The 21645-nt window shown below is 43.9% G+C and overlaps 1 protein-coding gene across 8 annotated transcripts in view; it reads right to left on the bottom strand.

The window, feature by feature from the left end:
- Positions 1-1277: 1277 nt before the first annotated feature.
- The window catches only part of PRDM1 (PR/SET domain 1), a 97303-nt gene continuing 76935 nt past the window's right edge, over positions 1278-21645 (bottom strand). For 7 of the 8 annotated variants that reach the window (XM_048937063.1, XM_048937057.1, XM_048937065.1 and 4 more), the window contains 5 exons: positions 16199-16318; positions 12883-13135; positions 4230-5338; positions 3797-3925; positions 1278-3378 (listed from right to left, as the gene is read on the bottom strand). In XM_048937063.1, the coding sequence (XP_048793020.1) occupies positions 2803-3378; positions 3797-3925; positions 4230-5338; positions 12883-13135; positions 16199-16318 (2187 nt within the window). In that variant the 3' untranslated portion in view covers positions 1278-2802. Of the gene's footprint in view, positions 3379-3796; positions 3926-4229; positions 5339-12882; positions 13136-16198; positions 16319-16893; positions 17013-21645 lie in introns of those variants that run through there. The other variant, XM_048937064.1, reaches the window with a different exon arrangement.

Raw genomic sequence — 21645 nt, 5'->3', positions numbered from 1 at the left:
CCAGGGTGTTCGGTGCTGGCATTGTTGTTCACCACTTTCAATCATGGAAAATCGGAGCCCACAAAAGCAGGAGTCAGCATTGTTGGAGACATCATCGCCGTCAGCGCACAGTGTGCTTGCGGCCGGGAGGGGAAGGCACCCTGCGACGCGGCTGTGCACGCACTCAGTGCAGAGACATTGAAGACAAGTGAAGCATCAGTAAAGCAATGAACACTTATATTTAATTTACATTTGACAATTTGCACATAAATAATGATGTAAACCAATACGTAAACATATGATAGTTTGTTGTTCTAGCAAAGTAAAAAGCCTGTTAACTTTGGTCAGAGTCTTTCTTAAGAGAGACAAAAAAAAAAAACCCCAAAACACTGTTGATTGTTGCTACATTCACATGTAAAACTTCTAAGGGAAGGGGGAAACAGTAAAGAGAAGTAACAATTCTTAAAGCTGATGCATATAAATTCTTGTAAAATTTGTATCAAATACAAGAAAGCACTACAGGCAAACATAGGAAAAGTGTGTGTCCAGTGACAGAGTAATGATACTTTGGTTTATCCTACAAGTAAGTACTATATTTATGAACTATTGCTACATTTAAAAGATGTCAGCCTCACAAGTTGCAGGAGTGGAAATGTAATGAACTGTAGTCCTTCAAAAGCTGTGTGTATGTCGGGATTGTTGAACCAAAGGCGTTAAAATAAGATTCCACGGGGGGGAAAACATCACCAAATACTGGATTGATGAAGTGGGAGACCTTACAGTTTATAACAGAAACAAACAAACAAAAAGATACACCTGGAAGGGAAGACTGCTAATGCTACCGAGATTGATGCGAGTTGATGATGCAACCCGTTAATGGCAGGGTACAAGGAGACTAGGGTGCTTGCTAGAGCTCACCCCCACTGACTTTCAGCCTACTCCTCTGTGCTCTGCGCTCACACCATGTGTGCGTAGTGTTTGGCTTCTTTTCAGGTTCTTTTGGTTAAGATTTCTGGTTGCTTGTTCGCTGCCCACCCGCCTCTTTCCCCCCAGTACACACTGCCAGGAGAGCAGGGCACCGAGGACCCCAATCCTGCAGACACGGTTCCTCCCCCTGACTTTGCCCAGACTCCCCATGCGAGTGATGTTTTTCACATCAGGTGTTTGCAAGTTCGGGCCCTGCAAGGACAGCACAGCCCTGCACGTGTACTTGCAAGCGATAAATGCCTTTGTACAACCTTCTGGTTTTGAGGTCATTGGTAATATGCAAAACTGGATAACATCTGATTTTCACACTTAGATGAAAAATAGGTTTTATTACATGGTTTGGCTCACAACTTAACTGGTATAAATATATATACATATACATATATAGTATAGTGGTATAAATATATCTATAAATATACATGTACTCTTTGCTACACCTCAAATGTCACCATATCATCTTTGGGCTTAGCAAAACAAAAAGATAAAGGACGTGCATTCTATCTTTCCCTGTGCACATTTTGGTTTCTTCTCTAAAGTAGCAAAGCATTTAGATAAAACAGCATTGTCTGCACCACTGGACACAAGCACTGAGGTAATTGTTGTTCAACAACTTTGCAATGCCCTTTTCTTCTTTAATTAAATTAACCACAAAATGTACAAACACAAATACTGAGAAAAATCTGAGTTGTACAGGAAGGAAAAAAAAAAAAAAAATGTATGTGCCAGAAAAGGACTTTGTTCCCCACTTCTACACCCAGGCAAAGCGGGAGAGAAAAAACACATGTAAAACCAAACCCCTTATTTCTCAGGGAATCTGACCATTTTTTGTATCCCTGGAAGGCTCTGGCCAAAAACAAACCAAAAAGAAAAAGAAAAAGAGAAAGAAAAAAGAGAGAGAGAGGAAAAAAAAGAATCCTGCCGAAAATCTCCCTCGAGGCAGAATATTAAGAAGATTGGAATATTGGTGTGTTTGCTTTTAAACCATTATTGGAAACAAAAGCATGTAAGTGATATTTTATTTTGGAAGAGTCACTTTAAGCTGATGTGTTCCTTTGGTCATAAAGTTACGTGACAAGGTGTGGGGCTATAGCTGTTCTCTAAAAACCTACGGTATTGTCCATGCAGGTGTTTGCTGTGTCACATCTGTTCTGGGTAGAGCTGCAGGTAGAAGAACCTCTCCTGCCCTCAGAGAGGCCAGGGCAGCAGTTTCTTCTCTGCTTGCTGCTACCTTTTCTTTTCATTTTTTTTCTCCTTCTCAATCCCAATGGGGTGATTTGCACATAAAAGTACCCAGCATTTTTTTCAGACTGACTGATCTAGGATTCTGTATGTCAATGTCCAACTTTGGCAATAGAAAAAAAAAAAAACACATTTGTTTAAAAGACATTGGTACATAAAACATGGTTACTGAAACCCCAATCTTAGGTTCTTAAAACAGATGTGCAGAAAAAAAGTCTATGGAGAATGGCCATAAAACAAAAAATAAAAACACTTAAAGTAAAAATTACAATGAATTTTCCAGTCATTGTAAACATTTTTCTAATTATTGCTTTTAGAATGATAAATTGCATAATAAATTATGAAGTACTATCATTGAAAAAATAATTATGGATAGATGATTGTCTTTTAGTAACTGGCGAGGCAACACGCAGTCCTTTGCCTCTTTTTATGCCCTGAGAAAACAGTAACTTTGGAGTTCCTTCTTTCAGCTGGAGAGCGTAGGGAAACTACTGTAAGCCAAGATTGCTTTGCAGCATTGAAACTATGTACAAGCAACTGCTACAGGCACCCTGACTTGCCAAGTCATAAATAAAAAAATCACTTTGCCAAAAAGTCTTAAGGGTCCATTGGTTCAACTGTTTCTTGCTTGACCTTTACAGGTAACAGAGGTAGTGGGTGACCGTGAGGCAACTTCATAATTGACATATCTGAAGACTCATAAAGGTTGCATCCTGAGGAGATAAGTCCGTTTCCCAGGTTCCTCTGTAAAGATACTTTGAGATTAGCTCCTTCCATTTCCCTTCTGAGCACGGTCAGTATATCCTTCTCCACGATGGACGTTAGGTCAATATTGTCCTCCACCTCTTCCAACTTGTCGGCATTGTCACTGATGTCGAACTTCTCGATCTCCTCGTTGATTCGGTTCAGGTCCTCCATCGAGAGGCCGGAGGCGGGGGCGACGGGGCAGTTGCCCTTCAGGTGGACCTGGAGGCTGCAGAGGTGAATGTAGCTCTTGTGGCAGTGGATGCATTTGTGGGGACGCTCCCGGGTGTGGAGACGTTTGTGCAGCTTCAGGTGCACAAATTGGGTGAATTTGGCTGGGCACAGCTTGCACTGGTAAGGCTTCTCTCCAGAGTGGAGCCGCAGGTGGGTTTTGAGATTGCTGGTGCTGCTGAACCGCTTGTGACAAACCTGAGGGGGGGTGGCAGAGAAACACCGAGTGAGTGGGAGGGGATTTCATGCTTTAAATCAGACGCCTAGGAGGAGATGGCAGGATGAAGCAGCGGCTTTTTATATCTTCACACTTTCTCAGCGGGGGAAAAAAATCCCCAGCTTTTCTATTTTAAATATTGCTGAATAGCATTTTGAGTGTGGTGACGGCAAAACTGTATCAGGCAGATGCTGCCCTAGCAGGCTAAAGGCAACCATGCTGTTTCACAGACACCGGCATACCAGGGCTGGAAACAGCTGTGACATGGATGTGAATCCTGAGCAGTTGCCAGTTTGTTATGCAGCTCGCCACACGGGTTGTGCACAAAGTGCAAGGAGGGCACGGGCCCTGCTGTCCCGTCAGACTCCAAGGGAAGCTGTCTCTGTGTGTGTTACGTACCTGACACTCGTGGGGCTTCTCTCCTGTGTGTACCAGATAGTGCTTCTGGAGGTGAGCCAGCTGTGTGAAGCCTTTATTGCAAGTCTGGCATTTAAATGGTCTCTCTCCGCTGTGTACTCGGAGGTGCACCTAGGGAGAAACAAAGCAATTAACAATTGGCAGTTTCCAATAACGCAATAAAAGTACTTTCAGATGTTTCCTAAAGTTAGCAGAAGCCTCTCGCTGCCAAAATGCACTGCTACCTAGTTAATTAGGTGGCGTCAATGTTAAGGAATTGTCTCTGCAGCCGTGCTTTCTTGGTGGGGGATCAGCCCAGACTGGGATTAAGCCCAGACTGATCAATAGCCTGCCAAGCACAAGAGCCTTGTCCCTGATTTTCCTAGAAGACTACAGGGAGAAATCAGAACCTTAGTCTTAAGTCTCCACCACCTACCTTCAGATTCGAGAGCTGGCCAAAGGTCTTGGAGCAAACGTTGCATTCGTACTTGATCTTCCCGTTCTGCTTCTTCAGTGGGTACGGGAGGGTTTTGTAACCAGTCACATTCCTCTTGCTTTTAATGAGATTCATGGCTTCTTCACCACCGGTGGCAGCCAACACCACTGAGGTAGGTTTAGGTTGCATTATGTGTTCTGAACTGGCTGCTGTACCAGCTGTGGGTGACCCGCTGGTGGGGCTGCATGGCTTGTCCTTCATGCTGGCAGCAGCGCCCGTGATAGAGAAGGCACTGTTAGGTGCTGGTATGAGGAAGTCCCTTGGATGATCGGGCTGCAGCAATCGACGGCCTCCTTCGCTGGGCAATGAGCTGGGGAGTGTGGTGGGGTTCAACATGTGGTGGGAAAGGCTACCTCCACTGAGCAGGTTGCCATAGAGGGGATACATCCGTGGGAAGAGATTGAAATTGTTGATGCCGTTGATATTGTTCAAAGCGCTCAGGTTATTACAGCTCATATTGAATGGAGGTAACAGAAATTTGGGATAGTGGGGGTTATAGGATGGTAGAAAGGCAGATGGGAGGTGGCTAGGGGGGGCGTATCCAGGATAAGAACCCAATCCTTCTGAGCCATAGGACCCGTTCAGGTAGGGGTATGACTCTCTGTGCTCTTGGGAAGTTGGTGCCAGAGGTGAAACTGTGACCCCTGGGCTGCTGTGAGGGCTTGAACTTTTTAAACTTTGGTCTGGACTGCTCCTCCCAGAAGGACTTGGTGTAGTAGATGACTGGATGGGTGAGTGAGTAATGTAGCTGGGTCTGTCCATCCCATATGCTAAGGAAGCTTTCAGATAGTCTTCTGGAATGTGAGGTCGGATCGGGTAGACAACTCGAGGGAAGAAACACCTCTCTGGGCTATAGTTCTTACGCAAATCATCCAAGTCCTTTTCTGGAGTAACCGGTGAAATGTTGGTCTGGAAGAAGTCTTTTCCTTTTGGAGGACTGGATTCCATTTTCAGGATTTCCTTCACACTGTGCTCCTTCTTTGGGACGCTCTTCTGATAGAGCTCATCTTTATCAGCACTGTGCTGCTTTGGATTAACGTGGGTTTGTGCTGAAATACAAAGACAAGGTAATTATTACTTAGATAAGCCACCTTCATTATCTCTTCTCAAAACACAATCTAACTCCTACAAGCTTAGTGGGAACGATGCGCCACTGCCAGAGATAAAAATTCATTTAATTCACCAAAAAATTAACTTTTGTGCAAAAAAATGCCTGCTGGTATGAAGGCATTAACAAAAAAACACATTGTTAATTTAAGGGACAACTACTAGTTTGTACAGATCTGGACAATGATTCATTTGCAGAGCGATAGTCTCCATTTTGCAAACTGATTTCTCTGTACTTTCCCCTTAAATTTGACCATCTGCTGGTATCTCTTCAAGCTGTACTTCTAGCAAATGTGGTAACAAGCATTTGCTCACAGTACAGGTTTACCAGAAGGACTTTACAGAACACAAGCTCCCAGAAATGTTCCTCGCTAAAATAACAAGGCATGACAAATCGGCTTTTGCCAAACCGCAGCAGTCACTTCACCAGCCAGTTCAATTACTTACAGTACCAAAAAGCCCATGGCTGGCTAGGATGAAAGCCTTCTTCAAAGAGAAGGTATTCTCCATCAGTAAACAGATCATTACTCATTAAATATACTGCTTAGGAACATCTACAACAAAGCAGACTATTTACTGCAGATCTCTGTGGCATTCAGTCTATGCAAAACTCCTCTGCTTACAGCTGTACTTTATAAAAAAAATGCTGAAGCAAAGCAAAAGAAAGCAAGACTGGTTGGCTCCAGCTTAAGTTGAAATGTACTTAAAAAAAAAGAAAAAAAGAAAGAAAGAAAAAAGAAATGTGCATTTAGAAGGAAATAGAAGCTAACATCCATTTGGCTCAGTTCAACACATACACAGATTGTCTGCATTCAAAAATTCTACCTTCTTATCTGGACATAATGTAATACAAACAGACCACTGGAGGATAGAAAAAGAATTCTACTTGTATCTAATCTCCCAATAGTTATATAATCACAAAATGATGACTTGTAAGATGTTTTATTATAGGGGAAAAACTACAAGAAAGTTTGATGTTAGTGGTTAGCTACACGCAAGGCTTTCCATCAGGAGATGCAAGTCAGTGCCGAAGGTACGTGACTCGAAAGGATCGCAGCCCTTCTGCCAAATTTCTGCTTTTGTGACTGACAGCTCTTCCTTTGCTAACTAGGCTGAGAAACAGTTGTTTCTAATTTCTGACGGACCAGCTAAACCCAGTGAGGAAGATGGAAACAGGCAATGACCACACCGCTTTCAACGCAGATTCTTTGCTTCACTATTCACTACCCTCACGGAATCTATCATTTGGCAACATTACCCTATAAGGCAAAGAAACAGCCATTTATTAAACGTATCCAAGAAAACAGCTGCTTTCAAAACATGTTCCTGCTCACAGCAACCCGCTTTTACAGTAGCATCTTTTTTGCTGGCAGCAAACATATCTAATTTGAGATATGCAGGCGGATCGTCTATGTTCAAGTTGCAACGGAATGCAATCGAACATAGACGTGGTCAATTAAAGTATTTATGATCAAATACAGGACATGCTGTACAGCAAGCACATGCGTAAGTGTGCAGATGGCTTCCCAACTACTTTACTCAATGTTAATGTTTAATTCAGAGCTGTTTCAAAAATATACTGACAACAGGTCGTGTTGTCTGACATTAGAAATCATCCACTTTCCTTCTGTCATTCTGTCCGTACCATTTTCTAAATGCCCGCTCAGGTTTTGGGGTAGGACATGCAGGTCTGCTAGGTTTAAGAACCCCACACTGGCACAGTGGATAACGTTATCTCCATCTCGTTATCAGCTGCCTGTCACCACGCCAGCCTCTCGGAGCAAACATTCCCAGTGACGCTATCAGCAACGGGATCGGAAGTATTGAAAGCTGGGCGGGGGGTGGGCTGAGAGAGGGAGGGACTTGTGAAGCCTCACAGCAGAATAAATAAATATCACCTTATCAGGCCCCTATCGGTTTCTCCGTGGGGTCTGTCAAGCAGGAAGTTCAAACTGACACTTTTCTTTTTTAAAGAACAAAACAAGTCCTGGGGGAGGGGAAGAGGAAGGAGAAGTGCCAGTGCTGCTGGAAAAGTGATAGAGAAACCCAGACGCCTCAGCTGGAGGAAGGGCTCTCTCTCACTGTCACAAGGGTAAAGCTGAGGGTGGGGAGGTATGTGCCTGATGTGCTGGAGAGAGCCCGTGAGGCGAGTCACAGAGAGGAAGCTCACGCGGAGAACTTCACTGCACAGCTGCCCAAGGGCCCCACTTGACAGACAGATAGTGGCTCTTTCTTTCCCTTCAAAGTTCCCAAGAAAGCCTTCCCTCCTATTAATTTTCACGTGCAACAGAAATAGCAACATTTAAAGATGATTTTCCAACTCTTGACTGTGACAGCTCTCTTTAGCTTGGAGGTCATCTTTGCTCCATAAATCCCCCCCTGACTTCTTCCCCTACTACCTGAGCCCGAGGAAGATTTGGAACACCAGAGATCAAAATACAAACAAGTGTGTCAGCACTGTGTAAAACAAGAGAAGGTAATGTCAGAAGCCAAAGAGAGGTTCTGATGTTTTATGCTGAACGTGGATTTAAACCAGCCAGGGCTGAAACTGATTGAGAGGTTTATAACCTTTCTTACTGCTCTTAAAGGAGTCGTGCTTCAAAGTTAGAGATATTTGTTTTTTACAAATAGATTTATTTTATCTTGTGATTTTAGATTTAAATTGTTACTAATCACCATGTCTCTCCTTTACTATGCCTCTCTCTCCACCCCACTCCTCCCAGCACACACATATATAATAGATAAAGGCACACAATCTTCCAAGATCTGTATTGTTTCTGTGGTCAGGCAGGCACACAGAAAAGAAGTTAATGACAAAAGAAGAACAATGCAGTTGCATTTGCAACTTACTGATCTGAGGGGAAAAAAAAAACAACAGACATGCCTCCTTCGGAGCCTGATCCAGTTCTCACTGAGGTCAATAGATTATTTGCTCAGATCTGAGATTTGTGAGTGCGTGCGAGAGCAGAAATCCTGTTACTTCTAAGTATTAATGAAAGGTGAGTGGAGGGGCTGCCTGAAGTCACACCAATGTGGGTGTTCCAGTTAGAGACTGCTGCCCTGCTGTCAGTTTTGCTCATTACTTGAGCTCCTAGCTATAAGCCTGAGAAAAGCTTCATAAAAACAATGACCTGTTTTTTCTAAAAACTTGAAAAACGGTTGTAGGTAGACAGTAATTGCAATAGTAATTTCAGGAGTGAAATGGTACTGAACACTTCGAGTGGTGAAGCTTAATTACGCCGATTCACATTTTTGATCTAAATTAAGCACGCTTTTGCTAGTAGAAAGAGAACCTCGAAGTTGTGAAGTAGGCAAAACAAAGAGTGCTTCCACTCAAAATGAGAGTGGAGACCAACATTTAGAAGTCTATAATTCGATCATCCGTTTTCTAAATGTGTCCAAGGCAGTGTGACTTGCCTTTGAAAACGTTTTTTGCTCAAAGAAAGACTTCAGAGATGCCTTCAAATAATCCTCAGTATTAAGTCAACTTCAGCCCCAAATTCTGGTTTTGCAGAGAGAACTTTGTATACAATTTGAAAACCATTTTCCTCAGCCCGTTTGAAGATTCCAGTAGGCACATTTTAAACAAATGCAGATGTTTCCTTTTGACCCAAACTGAAAAGCTTTAAAACCAGAAAGTGAAACTGACCATAAACAAAAGGAAAAGCAAAGAGCATGCGTTAGCTAACGACACATTTACGAAGGTCACTGTAACGAAAGCAAGAATACACTGCATTTTAAAACCAAGCATTATAATCTTCACAGAATACAATAGATTCAGTAAAACCTCACAGAAACTGTTCACACAATACAAAAAATTGTCAAGTGTTTCCCAAATATGCAAACTGTCTTCCCTGAACTCAAACTCCTTTCTGAAACTTGACCAAAATAATATGTCACCTGCCTGTGCTTGACCGATGAGACAAACATGACATGAATAGCAGGAAGTTGCACCACATGATTGCAATACGTGAACATTATTATCAAATAGTCATGACCTGAGTCAAAGCAAATGTATTTTGTTTTTAGAAATAAAAAAACACTATTGCCCTCTCCACCCTTCTTTTCAAAATAAAGCTGTTATAGTAAGTAGGAATTAAATGCTAGGTTATGTGGGATCCCTAAACAAATTTCCTCAGTTTGTTTGCTAATCCAAACACCTAGAATATCATGGTCGATTCCAATGCAATAAGGCTAAGAAGCACACCTAGAAGTTATCAAAATTGAGTATTTTGCTCTGGAGGACAAAGTAAACTTGCCATGTCAAACATGACAATGTCTGATGTCTCAAATCTTGATGAAAAATAACACTAGCAGCCTCAAAATAGGCAAAAAGGAAAAGGGAATGTGTTGAAATGAGACTCAGTTTCTTCCCCCAGGATGAAATGGAGTCTTGTTTCTACCACAATTGTGCAACCCTTGCAGGCACCCCAGCATCTACTCAAGGTTGTGTAGCTTCAATCAGAGCTAATCATGGCCGAGAAGGTAGGTGTGTGCTTCAGTGTCTGAAAGACTGGGTCAAAGGCCCCAGTTCAAGAAAACACACAGGACACGGTTAAACCCGTAACTAAGAGCATGCCTAATTGCTGTCTTGGATCTAGATGCTTTCCTTCTACGGTGCAAATGAACTAATGCTGGAGAAGTTACCTTTAATTTGGAAATTTGCTGCTACAGAGGCAAGTAGATGTTATACGTGGATGTGTAAATATGTTTATGCACCAAAGTGGTAGTTCTCTCATTTTTGAGGCCACTAATTACAGGAAATAATGCCAGAGAAATTCTCTGATACATTTTTTCCCTGGAGGTCCATCCCACTCTGGTACTTAGAGAGGATCTGAGGTGCTGAAGGTTAGGGCTGTGATCCCAAAGCCCCTGCGGCATCTAAAGCATCTGCCTATAGTTTAAGCTGGTAAAACTGAGGTGACACTGGATATTATCCATCAGTGCGTATCCCAGGCCACCCTCATCTCCACCAAAGCCTTCTGCACAACCAAAACATGCCAGAGGGATGGAATGGGGGCACTATGGTCTACAAGTGCCACTGTCCTATGCTTCACTAGTGTGTGTCCCAGCAGAGAGGACCCCTGATGGGATCTGCACCTCAGCTTTGCCTTCCTTTTCCTCAGAGGATGCCAAAACCAGAAGCCAGGAGGTGGGAGAGAGGCGATGCTTGGCTGCTCCTCTGAGAAAAGTCATGCCACTTGAAACACCAAATTAGCTGGAAAGAGCTTTCCTGAGGGAGTGGCCAGTGGAAAGGTCCCTCAAGCACTGATCTCAGCCTCCACGACTGTGTTAAAGTGTTTTGATGGGGCAAAGCTCCATCTGCAGCCAGAGAGTCATGTGAACAACTTGGGCACAAGCCGTCTGCAATTTCAGTCAGATTAACACACTGTGAGGAGGCCTGGGCCAAGCTCACGCTACAAAGAGAAGCCAGAGAGGCAGCGGGGGTGCTTGCTAATTTTAAATTTAACTACAAGAAGTAGTCTGGGAGGAAGGGGAAGAAGAAAGCTGCACGGTGCTGACATTTGCTTTAAACTCATCTGGTTCCAGTATTAATGTTAGAAAAACATCCCCACCCGCACGGCTGCTAGAGGCCTTGCAGTGAATAAGCATCTTTGAGAGACCTCTGGACTTTTTTTGTGTTTTTCTTAAGAAAGGGCACCAAAATGCTAAGGGTCCTCAATTCTTTACAGTATGTGAAGGGTTTCTGGTGTAATGGTAGGCCTTAGGCTTGAGCATGTTCATCATGAAGACAAAGGAAAAAAAATAAAACTGAGAGAGCTGTTACTGTCAGTGGAAGATGCTTAAAAAGAAAGGCAACCCTTGCTAATGTCAAGACTGAGCAACACAGCTGTTGCTCAAGATCCAGTCACTTTTAGGTATTAAACCTACTTTTATTACAATGGGACATTCTATCTGTTCAAACAAACCTCATTTTGACATGAGTAAGAGTATCTGGGTAATTTGTTGACACTTAGCAAATAATACATTCCTTACTATTTCTGTAAGGTTACCTAAGGTGACAGAAGATGTAGGAAACTATGGCTGTATTTGTGTATCCACCCAGTTAGTGACCAGCCAGCTCTGGCTAGATCTTTGCAAGCTCCCCATCCATGGGAACTCTCAATACTGTTGACTCGTCCCACCTGCAGGCCCCACTGGAAATCCAACAGTTCAGCACATCAGGAAATAAACTTGCACAGCTACTGGCAAAATGACATGCGTGCAAAGATGACAGAATCAGTGAGATATTTCTTGAACCGGGAATATAGCAGCACAAGACATTTCCCCCACTCCCTTCTCTTCCTCTTCCTTAAAAGAAAGCAAATTTTCTTCTATAGTGTGTTGTGTTTAGTAGTGAAAGACAAAGACCAAAAATCTGGTGAAAGGGAGACATTCATGGACAACAGATGTACTTTTGATTAATTTCAATCTGATGTCATTTTCATGATGCAGGGATGTATTTTAGCTCTAATGACCCCCAAAAGTAACACTGATATTTTATAACGCACTGTTTGTTGCCAAATAACAGTAAATAGCCCTTTGTATTAAATAACAAAAAAAAAAACAACAAAAAAACAAACTGATTTCAGTTTTGCTTCAAGTTTCAGCGTTGGTGCTGGCAGAAGGACAAAAGAATGCTCTGCTCAGTCTCAGAGCAGCTAACAAGAGGCAAGGACGCCTAAGAATTGAATAAGAAGTCAGCAGGAATTGCTCCTCCTCTTCAAGGGACTCTGGGTGAGATGCCACGCAGTGATTAATGCTCTGAGTAGAGCACTGAGGCTGGAAATGGTAAGAAACCACAGCGGAACCCAAAGATAAACTCCTGGAAATACCTCTTCCCCCGTGCTATTATTTTTGAACAGAAAATGAAAGCTGCACTGTGCAGCCAAGAAATGAGGACAGAATATACCAAGCAGAGAAACCAGATGAGAAGAACACATGAGGTTTGCTCCCAGAAGATAAGTAACTTTAGATGCCAGTCCTGAAGAACATTATATAGTCAACATTTTGTCAGATGTCTAGACAAAGTCATGGCACACAGCCACTTCCTTGTACAGTAAGGGCAGCACTTTCAGAAAATGACTGGACAGCTTTTAGTATATGCTATCAAAGCAGATTTTTGTTCAATACACTATGAGATCTGGACTTGAAAGTCTATGTGTGAACCAACATGTTCACATGCTATGGTTCTAACGGATAGGATATCTTCACGTTGCCTTGTCCAGAATTTCAGACAATACTCAGTTGCTGTTCTATAAAGAACAGTAACTGTTGAGATTTTTAGTAATCTGTTTACATTTGTATAGGCACAGGGAACTCATTCTGCTGTGCTTTTTTTTTTTTTTAATTCCCCTTTTCCACTCCAAGCTACCTACTGTGACACAACAGATGATGCAGCTGTGTAATTATAGAACTTATTATTAGATCACATAGGCAGAAGAGACATTACTAGCATTCTTTGTTTATACTGTAATGCACTTACTGAGGTTCATCATTGTCAGCTCTCTGGAGGAGGGATAGTGCAGCCTCTCTGCAAAGTCTCGGCAATACCACACAAGCAGCTCTTGGTTGGCAGGGATGGGCTTGATAGTGTAGAAGTAGATGTTCATTCCATTCTGACAGGCTGCCAAGTTCTGCTCCTGAACTGAGTAGCCAGGGTTTACATAACGCATCCAGTTGCTCTTGTCCTCATTAAATCCGTCAATGAAGTGGTGAAGCTCACCACTTGAATAGATCTGGAACAGAGAGGAAGTGCCTGTGAGTATATATATATATATATGCATGATACACAAAATGCATGCACAGAGTCCACAGTGGAAAAATGATGAGTTTAAAAAAAAAAAAAAAAAGGAAGCTTTCAAGAAAAAACTGAGCAAATATAGCAGATATTACTGAAGTAAGAGTTCAAGCTGGGTTTCTTCCCATTCCAATTATGATATTCCCTGTTTTAAGCAAAGAAATGCTTATTCAAAGGCAAGTACACAGTTACCTTTTCCATCTCTGCTCAGCTTGTGTAGCTCTGCTAACATGAGCAAATCAGACACAAAATCTGAAACGCAAAGTACTCTCCCTGCCTGAGTCCTTTTCCTAGTGCTATGATCAACAACTGGGTGATACTAATGATTGCAGGTCTGGGTGCATGCTTGCATTAATGCTTTGAGTCACCTGTGTATAAGACTGACTGGCTGTGCTACGTCAGAGTCTTTCTCACCTTTTTCTATGGCCTCTGTACTTGCAGTTTCCTACCACCCCCGCCCAAAGGTTTAAACTATGCAAACATCCTCCACCCCCCCCCCCAGAGTCCTAAAGCAACACTTGCTCACAGTTGGACTGTAGCCCTTTTGTAAGAAGGCTGGGCGAGGCAGAGATGAACTTCACCTGCCATAACTCAGCGAAGACCTGGAAAGGGGCCAGTCCATGAGAAGTCACTTTTCCTATCAAGGGACACGCTCTGACTTGTCCATGGACGGGAATGAATATGTGGAGCTATACACTGCTCTGTAGCTTGGGGGAGAAAAAGTCCCAGGCACTGGGAGAAGCTACTTGTTTCTTAAAGTGGGAAGAACAGGAGAAGTACTAAGAAAAAAAGAAAAAAAGGAAAAAAGCCTCCAGGAGATACGTCTGTTCCGGACACATCCCTTGCTCTCAGGGAGAACTGGCTCCACGCTGGATGAAACGGAGTTCCCCAGCTTGCAAATTAAATGACTGGGCACATGAAAGGGAGCAGCCTGCCCCGGTGACAAGCTTCCTTGGGCAGGAAATGCCTCCAGAAGGGGAGACACAGCTTGCTGCAAGAAGGAGAATGCTGGGCGGCCTGCTCTCGCCTTAGTGCCCACACCATCCGATGGGCATGCCAGGCCTGCCGCCCGCCTGGACCTCTCCTCGTTGCCCTGACAGCCGCCGGCGATGAGGGGCGAGGCAGCCTGGCCCTTTAACACGGGCCATAAACACCAGAATCACTTTCTTTACGAGTAACTTCCTGTAAACTGAGAAGGGGGAAATACATGTGGCCTCATCAAAGCGGCCTGCGAGAGATTTTGCGGTGTGTTTGTTATGAGAAAATGGAAGGGAGATGGGTGAATTTCTGCTGTCTCAAGAGGAGCCGTCAATTTTCTCTGCTCGCCCCAGCTCGCAAACTTCCAGGAACAGCGCGGGGCCGCAGCGCACAGCGCCCGCCCTGACTGACTGCTCCCCAGGGCCAGCACGGGATGGCACAGGGCCTGTGCCCCTGCCACCCTGGCTTAGTTGCCCCGCTGGGCTCCCACTTCTTCTGGGTAAGAAGAGAGCAGATGTGCTGAGTCACAGCGCGGTTCCCAGAAATGACGTCGGCCCCGCTCCCCTCGAGCATCCCCCCGCGCACTGCAGATGTTCCCGCTCCCATCAGCGAGCCAGGCGTGCCTTCAGCAACATGTGGGAAGTTATCTCCCACAATTTCCTTTGCATATGCATGCCTGCTTCAGTCCCATAGGAAAGAATTCATCTTCAGTGCAGCAATATATCTTGAACGAATCAAGAGATTACAGCAGAGAATTTAATGATGCTTATATGGCTCCTAGGATATTATTTCCAAGGATCCCCTCGCTTAAAATCACATCATGAAAATGATGTCATCTTCCCCGCTGCCATGTATGAATAAAGCAAGATGGTGAGCAGCTCTGATCCCAGAGTCCTCTGTATTACAAACCACTGGCAGGGCTAGGGCTAGCACACTGATCTCTTCCTATGTCAGACACAAGCTCCAAAAACTTCAGCTAAAAGAAAAGTGCTGTAGCGCAATGAATGTGAAAGCAGCTGCATGCTTTGTACAAACACTCATGCAAATAAACGGCCTGTGCAATGCTGCATTACATTGCATGAGGATGATTAGAGAAAACCAAAATGATGCAATTAGCTAGGAAGAACTGTGCTTGCCCTGAGTTTCACCTGGATGTGAGGTTGCGATGTTGCTATGTGGCAGGGAGGCACCTGGGCACAGAGGCTTGGATGTGCTCCCAAATCCACTGATTTAGACGCAGCCTAATTGGCTAAAGGCGGCAAAACAAATCCATGGAAAAAAATGGGGATTAGAGAATGTTCCCTAAAAATTAATAATGGGTCTGTAAGGAAACTGAGGATTATGTTAACTGATAAACTGGAGGTATATTCCTCAGCATGGAGTTTCATGCCAAAACGAGTTGGCTGATGCTCCCTTCCAACTTATAACACTGAACAGAAATTAGGCATCGCCTCTAATGAATTTGCCCTTAATGAATTTTCACTAGGATTCATGGCTTCGCTTTCTGAAGCACACTAGAAAAGCCTACAGGTTGAATTTTACATGCTGAAGATCACCACCTCTGTGCTACAGCAGCTCTATTCAACACCAGGAAAAAATACCCTAAAAGATACCATGATTCCAGAGAAAAAGATGATACAGTACTTTCACAACTTCCTCATAGCTGCAAAAATCAGGTATACATGACATTTGCATAAACAAGAATGAATTTCTACTGCCCCTACAGCAAGCAGCAGAATTATTTCTTTATCCCATCAAGTACCGATCTGCTTCAGAGGACAGAGCCAGGAAGGGCTGGGTATCTTCCTTGCTCACTCCACCTACACAGCCCCTACATTCAAGACAGGCAGGCTCTTACTCAGCTTAACTCACCACATTCACCCTGCTCCTCTCTGGCAGTGGCACACAAAAGTTGCCCCCTGCATTCGCACAGGTCTGAAGCAGGAAGTGACCCAGCTTTTCAGCTGTACTCATTTAGTGATCTGCTTACTGCAACAACATGGTGCTGTTTTTTCCTGCTTACCCGCCAAAAGTATTTTCTGTTCGCATTCTTGGGAACCGTATCGCTGGTATAGATCTCTCCTACCAGGGGTCCAAAGCGTGTTCCTTTTGGGATGTACTCTTTGCTTATAACTCCAGTGACCTACAAGAAGAGCAGCACAGGATCAGTCCATTGCCAGCAAAAATTGTTAATTCTTTCTTCCTCTCCCCTGCCCCACAAACTTAGAAAGTTAAACAACTAATAAATGAAATTTTTTAGTGTCAGGTCAGCAAAACAGAAGTACTTAGCAACTGTACCGGATATGAGATGACCAGCTTTGTTAGACACTAAAGTCTTACCGAGACAAGTCTTACCGAAGCCAAGGATGAACACTGCCTGAAAAATGTGTTTTGTAGAAATACAGGAAGAAACAGTAAGCAAAATATATAGAGATTGTCAACTTCGTAAGTTACTTTTCCTATTAAAAGGCACCCTCTAAAGCCTAGTTCCAGCAAATAAAAATATTCAAGAACTATCAATCACTTTGCTGCTACACAGCCAGTTACAGTTAAGAATTGGAATGACTGCCTCTCCAGGTCAAAGTGAAACTTTACCCCTACTCCTCTTACTCCACACCCCTCCTCATAGCTAAAAGGAGAAAAACAAGACCCACATTTCTCTCATCAGTAGTGGCATACAAAGCAGAACACGAAAATGGCAGTGTGACATGTACTCACAGATCACCCTCTTTTATAAAAAGGAGGCAGCAGTTCCGGTAACATCTGACAAGTGGGTTTGGTCAAAAAGGCGTAAAGGTTTTGATGAAAATGCTCCACTGCTAGGTCTAAGAAATGTACTCTACTTGCTCAGCTTCCTTCTTGACAGTAATTACACCAAAAAAAGTCACTGACCACAAATCAGGAAGCAATTCATCATTATTCAGAAGAACGTGCCTTGGAGTAACCCTTTGCAAAACACTGCTGAGTTATTGGTTTTGTTCCTCTCTGTTTCTCACCAATCTTCCTAAATTTAATACATCCAGAGAACACTTAAAAACAGCAATTCTGTAAACCAGAAACCCAAGACTATGCAAGATTGATCCTGCTGCTAAGACAGTGGAGAGAAAGGATGTTAAAAAGCCCATCAACCTGGTATTATAATGAAACCTTCATGGCAAAACATATTAATCGTGTTTCCTTCATGCATCTTGCCACTTAATAACTGTCTTTTTGCTCATCAGGATTTCAACAAGACAGCAATAGCAGAGTTTGTTGATAAACACTGAGTATGGGGATTACTGCTGTCTGTACCCAGCAAGGAATAAACATTCTTACCAAAGCAGATTAGCAGTCACCAAACCCTGCAGTTAGCTCACTTCAGAGAGCATTTCATTTTCTTTTTACCAGTCCTTCACAGCAGAAGATGGTAAAAACCTTGAACTACAGACAGCACTTCACAAATTAGCTAAACCTTGTGATTTTCTCATGGTACATTTTCTTCTATTGCATCACCTTCAGTGTGAGAAAGGGAGAGACAGAGAAATACTTGTCTGTGTATTGGTTAAGATTAAAAATCCCAGTAACCAACTAATGCCTGGCATAATTTCACGTGAGATGTCAAAATAAAGGGAACAAATAACAGCCCAAGCATCAAGGAGATAATCCACCCGGAAACAGATTGCTGGGTGTATGTGGCGTGGTTGTTGTTCATGCTTGTCTGTATTTTAACATGTTTCAGAACACCACAAAACAAATTAAATGTCAACAGCAGAGGTAGTTAAATGCTCCATTGATCCGTGCATCTGGACTGAAGAGACAAAAAAGGGACTTCCAGAAATTTTCCTACACCTACCACAAGCTGAAACAAGCTCAGTGGCTCAGTTTTATTTTAGTCTTGCTTGTATTTTTTCTCATAGAGAGCTGAAAAAGGCAGATGTTCTTCACATCTTCCCCATATATCTTCATTTACATCCATCTGCCCTCTCAAGAGAAGTTCACTACCAAGATACTGCATATTCTACCAGTTTGACTGCAAGGTAGCAGGTTTTTTTTTTTTTCACGGTTTTAAAATATCTTGCCCTTAATTAAAACGACTTTAATGAAATTCTCAGAATCTCTAGAAATCACTCCTTGAACCAGTCAACTTGAAACACTCGCTGTGCACTGGCACCTCTGACACAGCAGATGCTTTTTGATATCCACTTCCATAGAGCGTTTGCTTCCTCCCCAGAACACGAGGACAGCTTCTCACTCCCTACTATCAGAAGGTGATTTTGGCAGAAGTTCTAGATGTGTGTGCTTGCTCTGCTGAATCAGACTAAAGCTGCCCAGCCGATCTTGAACCAAGAGTGGCTTTCTGGTACCAGTGTCCTCAGGAGTCAGTGCTGGTGTTGGTGCTGGAGCAGGGCTGCCTTCTGGGGGTGGGGACCATCGTGCCAAGCCAGCACCAGGCTCCAGGCCGCCATCAGACCCTTGCACAGCCAAAAGGGTATGGCTTTGGGATTAGCTTAACAGGAGCCTGCAGAGTGCAGAGCTGCTCAGGGCTGCAGCTAAACAGCAATGGAATTGCGTGACCAGACCGAGGGGAAGCTGGCTGCAGGCTGCCAACAAGCCATTGCAGAGAGGCATTTCAGACTTGTGTCCACCAGGTGTCCTTCAGCACATTTCTCCGTCTTGTGAGACCTTTCAAAGCAGTCTCATGGCAGGGAAGCAGAGAGGAGTGTGGCCTGAGTTCTGCTTGCACCGTTATAAGCCTTCTACCCTTACACAGCCCCTGCAAGCATGCCAAACTAACCTATGCAGTAAGTGAGCAAAATGCTATTTGCAGAATGTTATCTTCTTTACTGACACTTATCCCCTCTCTCTTTAGGCCATAGCCTCTTAACAACTATTAGCACTCTCCCAGCTGTGCCACAGACACGTCCTTCCTTTCTGTAAAACATCATTTGTACTGTGAGGACTAAATCAAACCCGATATTGCTCTATGATTCTATGATCCTAATGCACTGGCCGAAGCTGGGAGGAGCTTCCGCTCCTTCGCCATGGAACGCACATGAGGGCCCTGCTGGCCTTAAGGAACAACGGCTGCACCATGGGGCTGCGGGGAGCTGGGAGCTGCGTGGCAGGGAGCACCCAGCCCAGAGTGGCCACGGCCCTGGAACTGACCAGGGTCCTAATGCGGTGTGAGGGCTGAGCTGCCATCATCCCACTGGCTGGGTGCTGGGCACGGCAGGGCTTTCATTCTTCAGCTGGCCTGAGGGGAGCCCATCCACTGGATGCTTTATGGGCAGCACTGGCCTCACCGCTGCCTCAGCACATCTGTCAGCAACAGCGGGCCAGTGTGCAGCACGACAAGCCCGCAGCTCCCACACAGAAGAGAGCAGCGCTGAGCGTGGATTCACTGTTAGCAAGGGCTTTAAAAGACCAGCACTCCTACAGCTTTGTTTGTAGTGAGAGCATTGAAATAAATGACAACTCCGACGGATTCCTACAGAGGAGGATGTTTTACAACGGGACCAATAGCTTTAAAGGAATAACAAAAACACAACAAAACGTTAAAAAAATTAAAAATCTTACTGGCTCCAGTGCACTGTGAAATAGCAGCATTTTCCAGATGCAAATCAGGACAAGCCATCATGTGCTTTAGAATAATGGTGATTTTTCTTAACTCCTAGGTCTACAGTTGCATAAACCCACTTAAAATTAACTCTTCATTTAGTTAACACTTTCTAAAAGCGCTGCCAGAAGAGATGTTTTCAGACTGCTTCCTCACTGATCATATATGAAAGAAATAAAAGCCTGACAGCAAGTGTGTGAGGTACATTGGTAACAGCTCCAAATCACTGCCTCAAAACAGCGTCCACTGCTGAAGAGCTTCCTTATCAGAGACATGCAACAAGTTATTGGCTCACTGAGATCTGTTCTCGCTGTCAAGAGCACAGGATGGGGTGCCAGGATGGGGCACTGGCAGAATTCAAGGCAGCCGAATAACTCCCATGTGATGTCAAGAAGGGCTGTTTGGGCTATAAGTGAAGCCAAAGGGAAAAACTACTGAAAAAAAAATGTTTTGAAATGAAAAAGATTATTCACATATGGCCTTCTTGAGTGTGATTTTGGCACTGTGTTTTGTCCATTTTTGACAAGTGCTAAAACTGGAACAAAGATAAATAATTCATGCATAGGAATAAATAAATGACTTCACGTAAATCTAGCAGCCCAGAATGTTACGAGCAGTAGTAATTCATTTTTTAAAATGCTGACACATACTGTGAACTCATAACGAAAAATGCGTCCTTCAGAAAAATCCCCAATCGAGATCCAAGAATAAACAAGAGTATGATGTGTCATGGACTCTCGCAAATTCAATAAGCTCTTACAGAGGCACTACTCACTTCACAAAGCGTGCGAGGAGAAGAAACACAAAAAGCAGCCCTCCCCAAACAGCAGCGCTTGTACTTCCTCCCTCCTAGGCAGGCACGCAGTACTTTTCCTTCTCCAAATGGAGATACAATGCTAATCATGTCAACCACATGATCTAATCATGACAGTATTTAGCATTTCACAAGCAGTGTATTAGACATGTTTTTGTCAATAAATTGACTCAGCATTTAAAACTCTCAACCAGACGAAGCCACAGTTCTCCTGAAAGTTAACAATGAAGACAGCTCACATCTGAGATCCGCTGGCAAACACGCACGCAAGCATCCCCCGATGCCTTACCTCAGACTTTTGCAAGTGAAAAATCCCACCCTATCGCGCTGTCAGAACTCTGGTGGTTTTCCATGAGGTCAAAACCAGAGCCAGGCTCCCCCTGTGACCCCGCAGATGCCAATGCGTAAGAGAAACACAGACCCAATTCTGACCCCACCGAACAAAATCAAGACTTATAAGGTAGATACAAAAAAATAATGCTTCACGTCAGGAGCCGTGAGAGGACAAACAGGCTGTGCCACACGCAGCTATCTCACCCCGCAGACAAGCAGCAAACAAGTGACCTGTCCACACAGTTGCAGCACCAGACCTTTCACAGAAAACAAGTCCCTTTCTTACAGAGCTACGTTAGAAATAGACAGGGCTCCTGAGTTCCTATTGCTCTTGCCAGAAGGTGCTATTCAGCGCAAATAAATGAGCATGGGGAGCTCTGGAGAACAAAAGGAGGATGTCCTATATTCAGACTCCCACTAGCAAGGAGCTGTGCGGGTCATACTTGACAAGGAAGGACTTGGAACCCTTCAGCAACTTCTCCTTCCCCCCACCTCCTGTACAGCAATCATAGCAATCCTCCCACCTCAATTCACTGAGCTCAGCTATAGCACAAGAAAACTGCATGCTGATAATTCCCAACACAGTGCTGGGAATTCTGAAAGCTGCTTGGACAACCACTACCGTGGCTGCAGATTCAAGCCTGAGCTGGGCAGTTAGTCTCCAGCTCGCTGCCTGGGCCCTGTGCCACAAGCCCATCCTTCAGCCCAGAAAGCTCTCTGCATCACA

This window comes from Lagopus muta, chromosome 2 (assembly GCF_023343835.1).
Source record: "Lagopus muta isolate bLagMut1 chromosome 2, bLagMut1 primary, whole genome shotgun sequence".
NCBI lineage: Eukaryota > Metazoa > Chordata > Aves > Galliformes > Phasianidae > Lagopus > Lagopus muta.
This window is presented reverse-complemented; position numbering and strand designations above follow the sequence as displayed.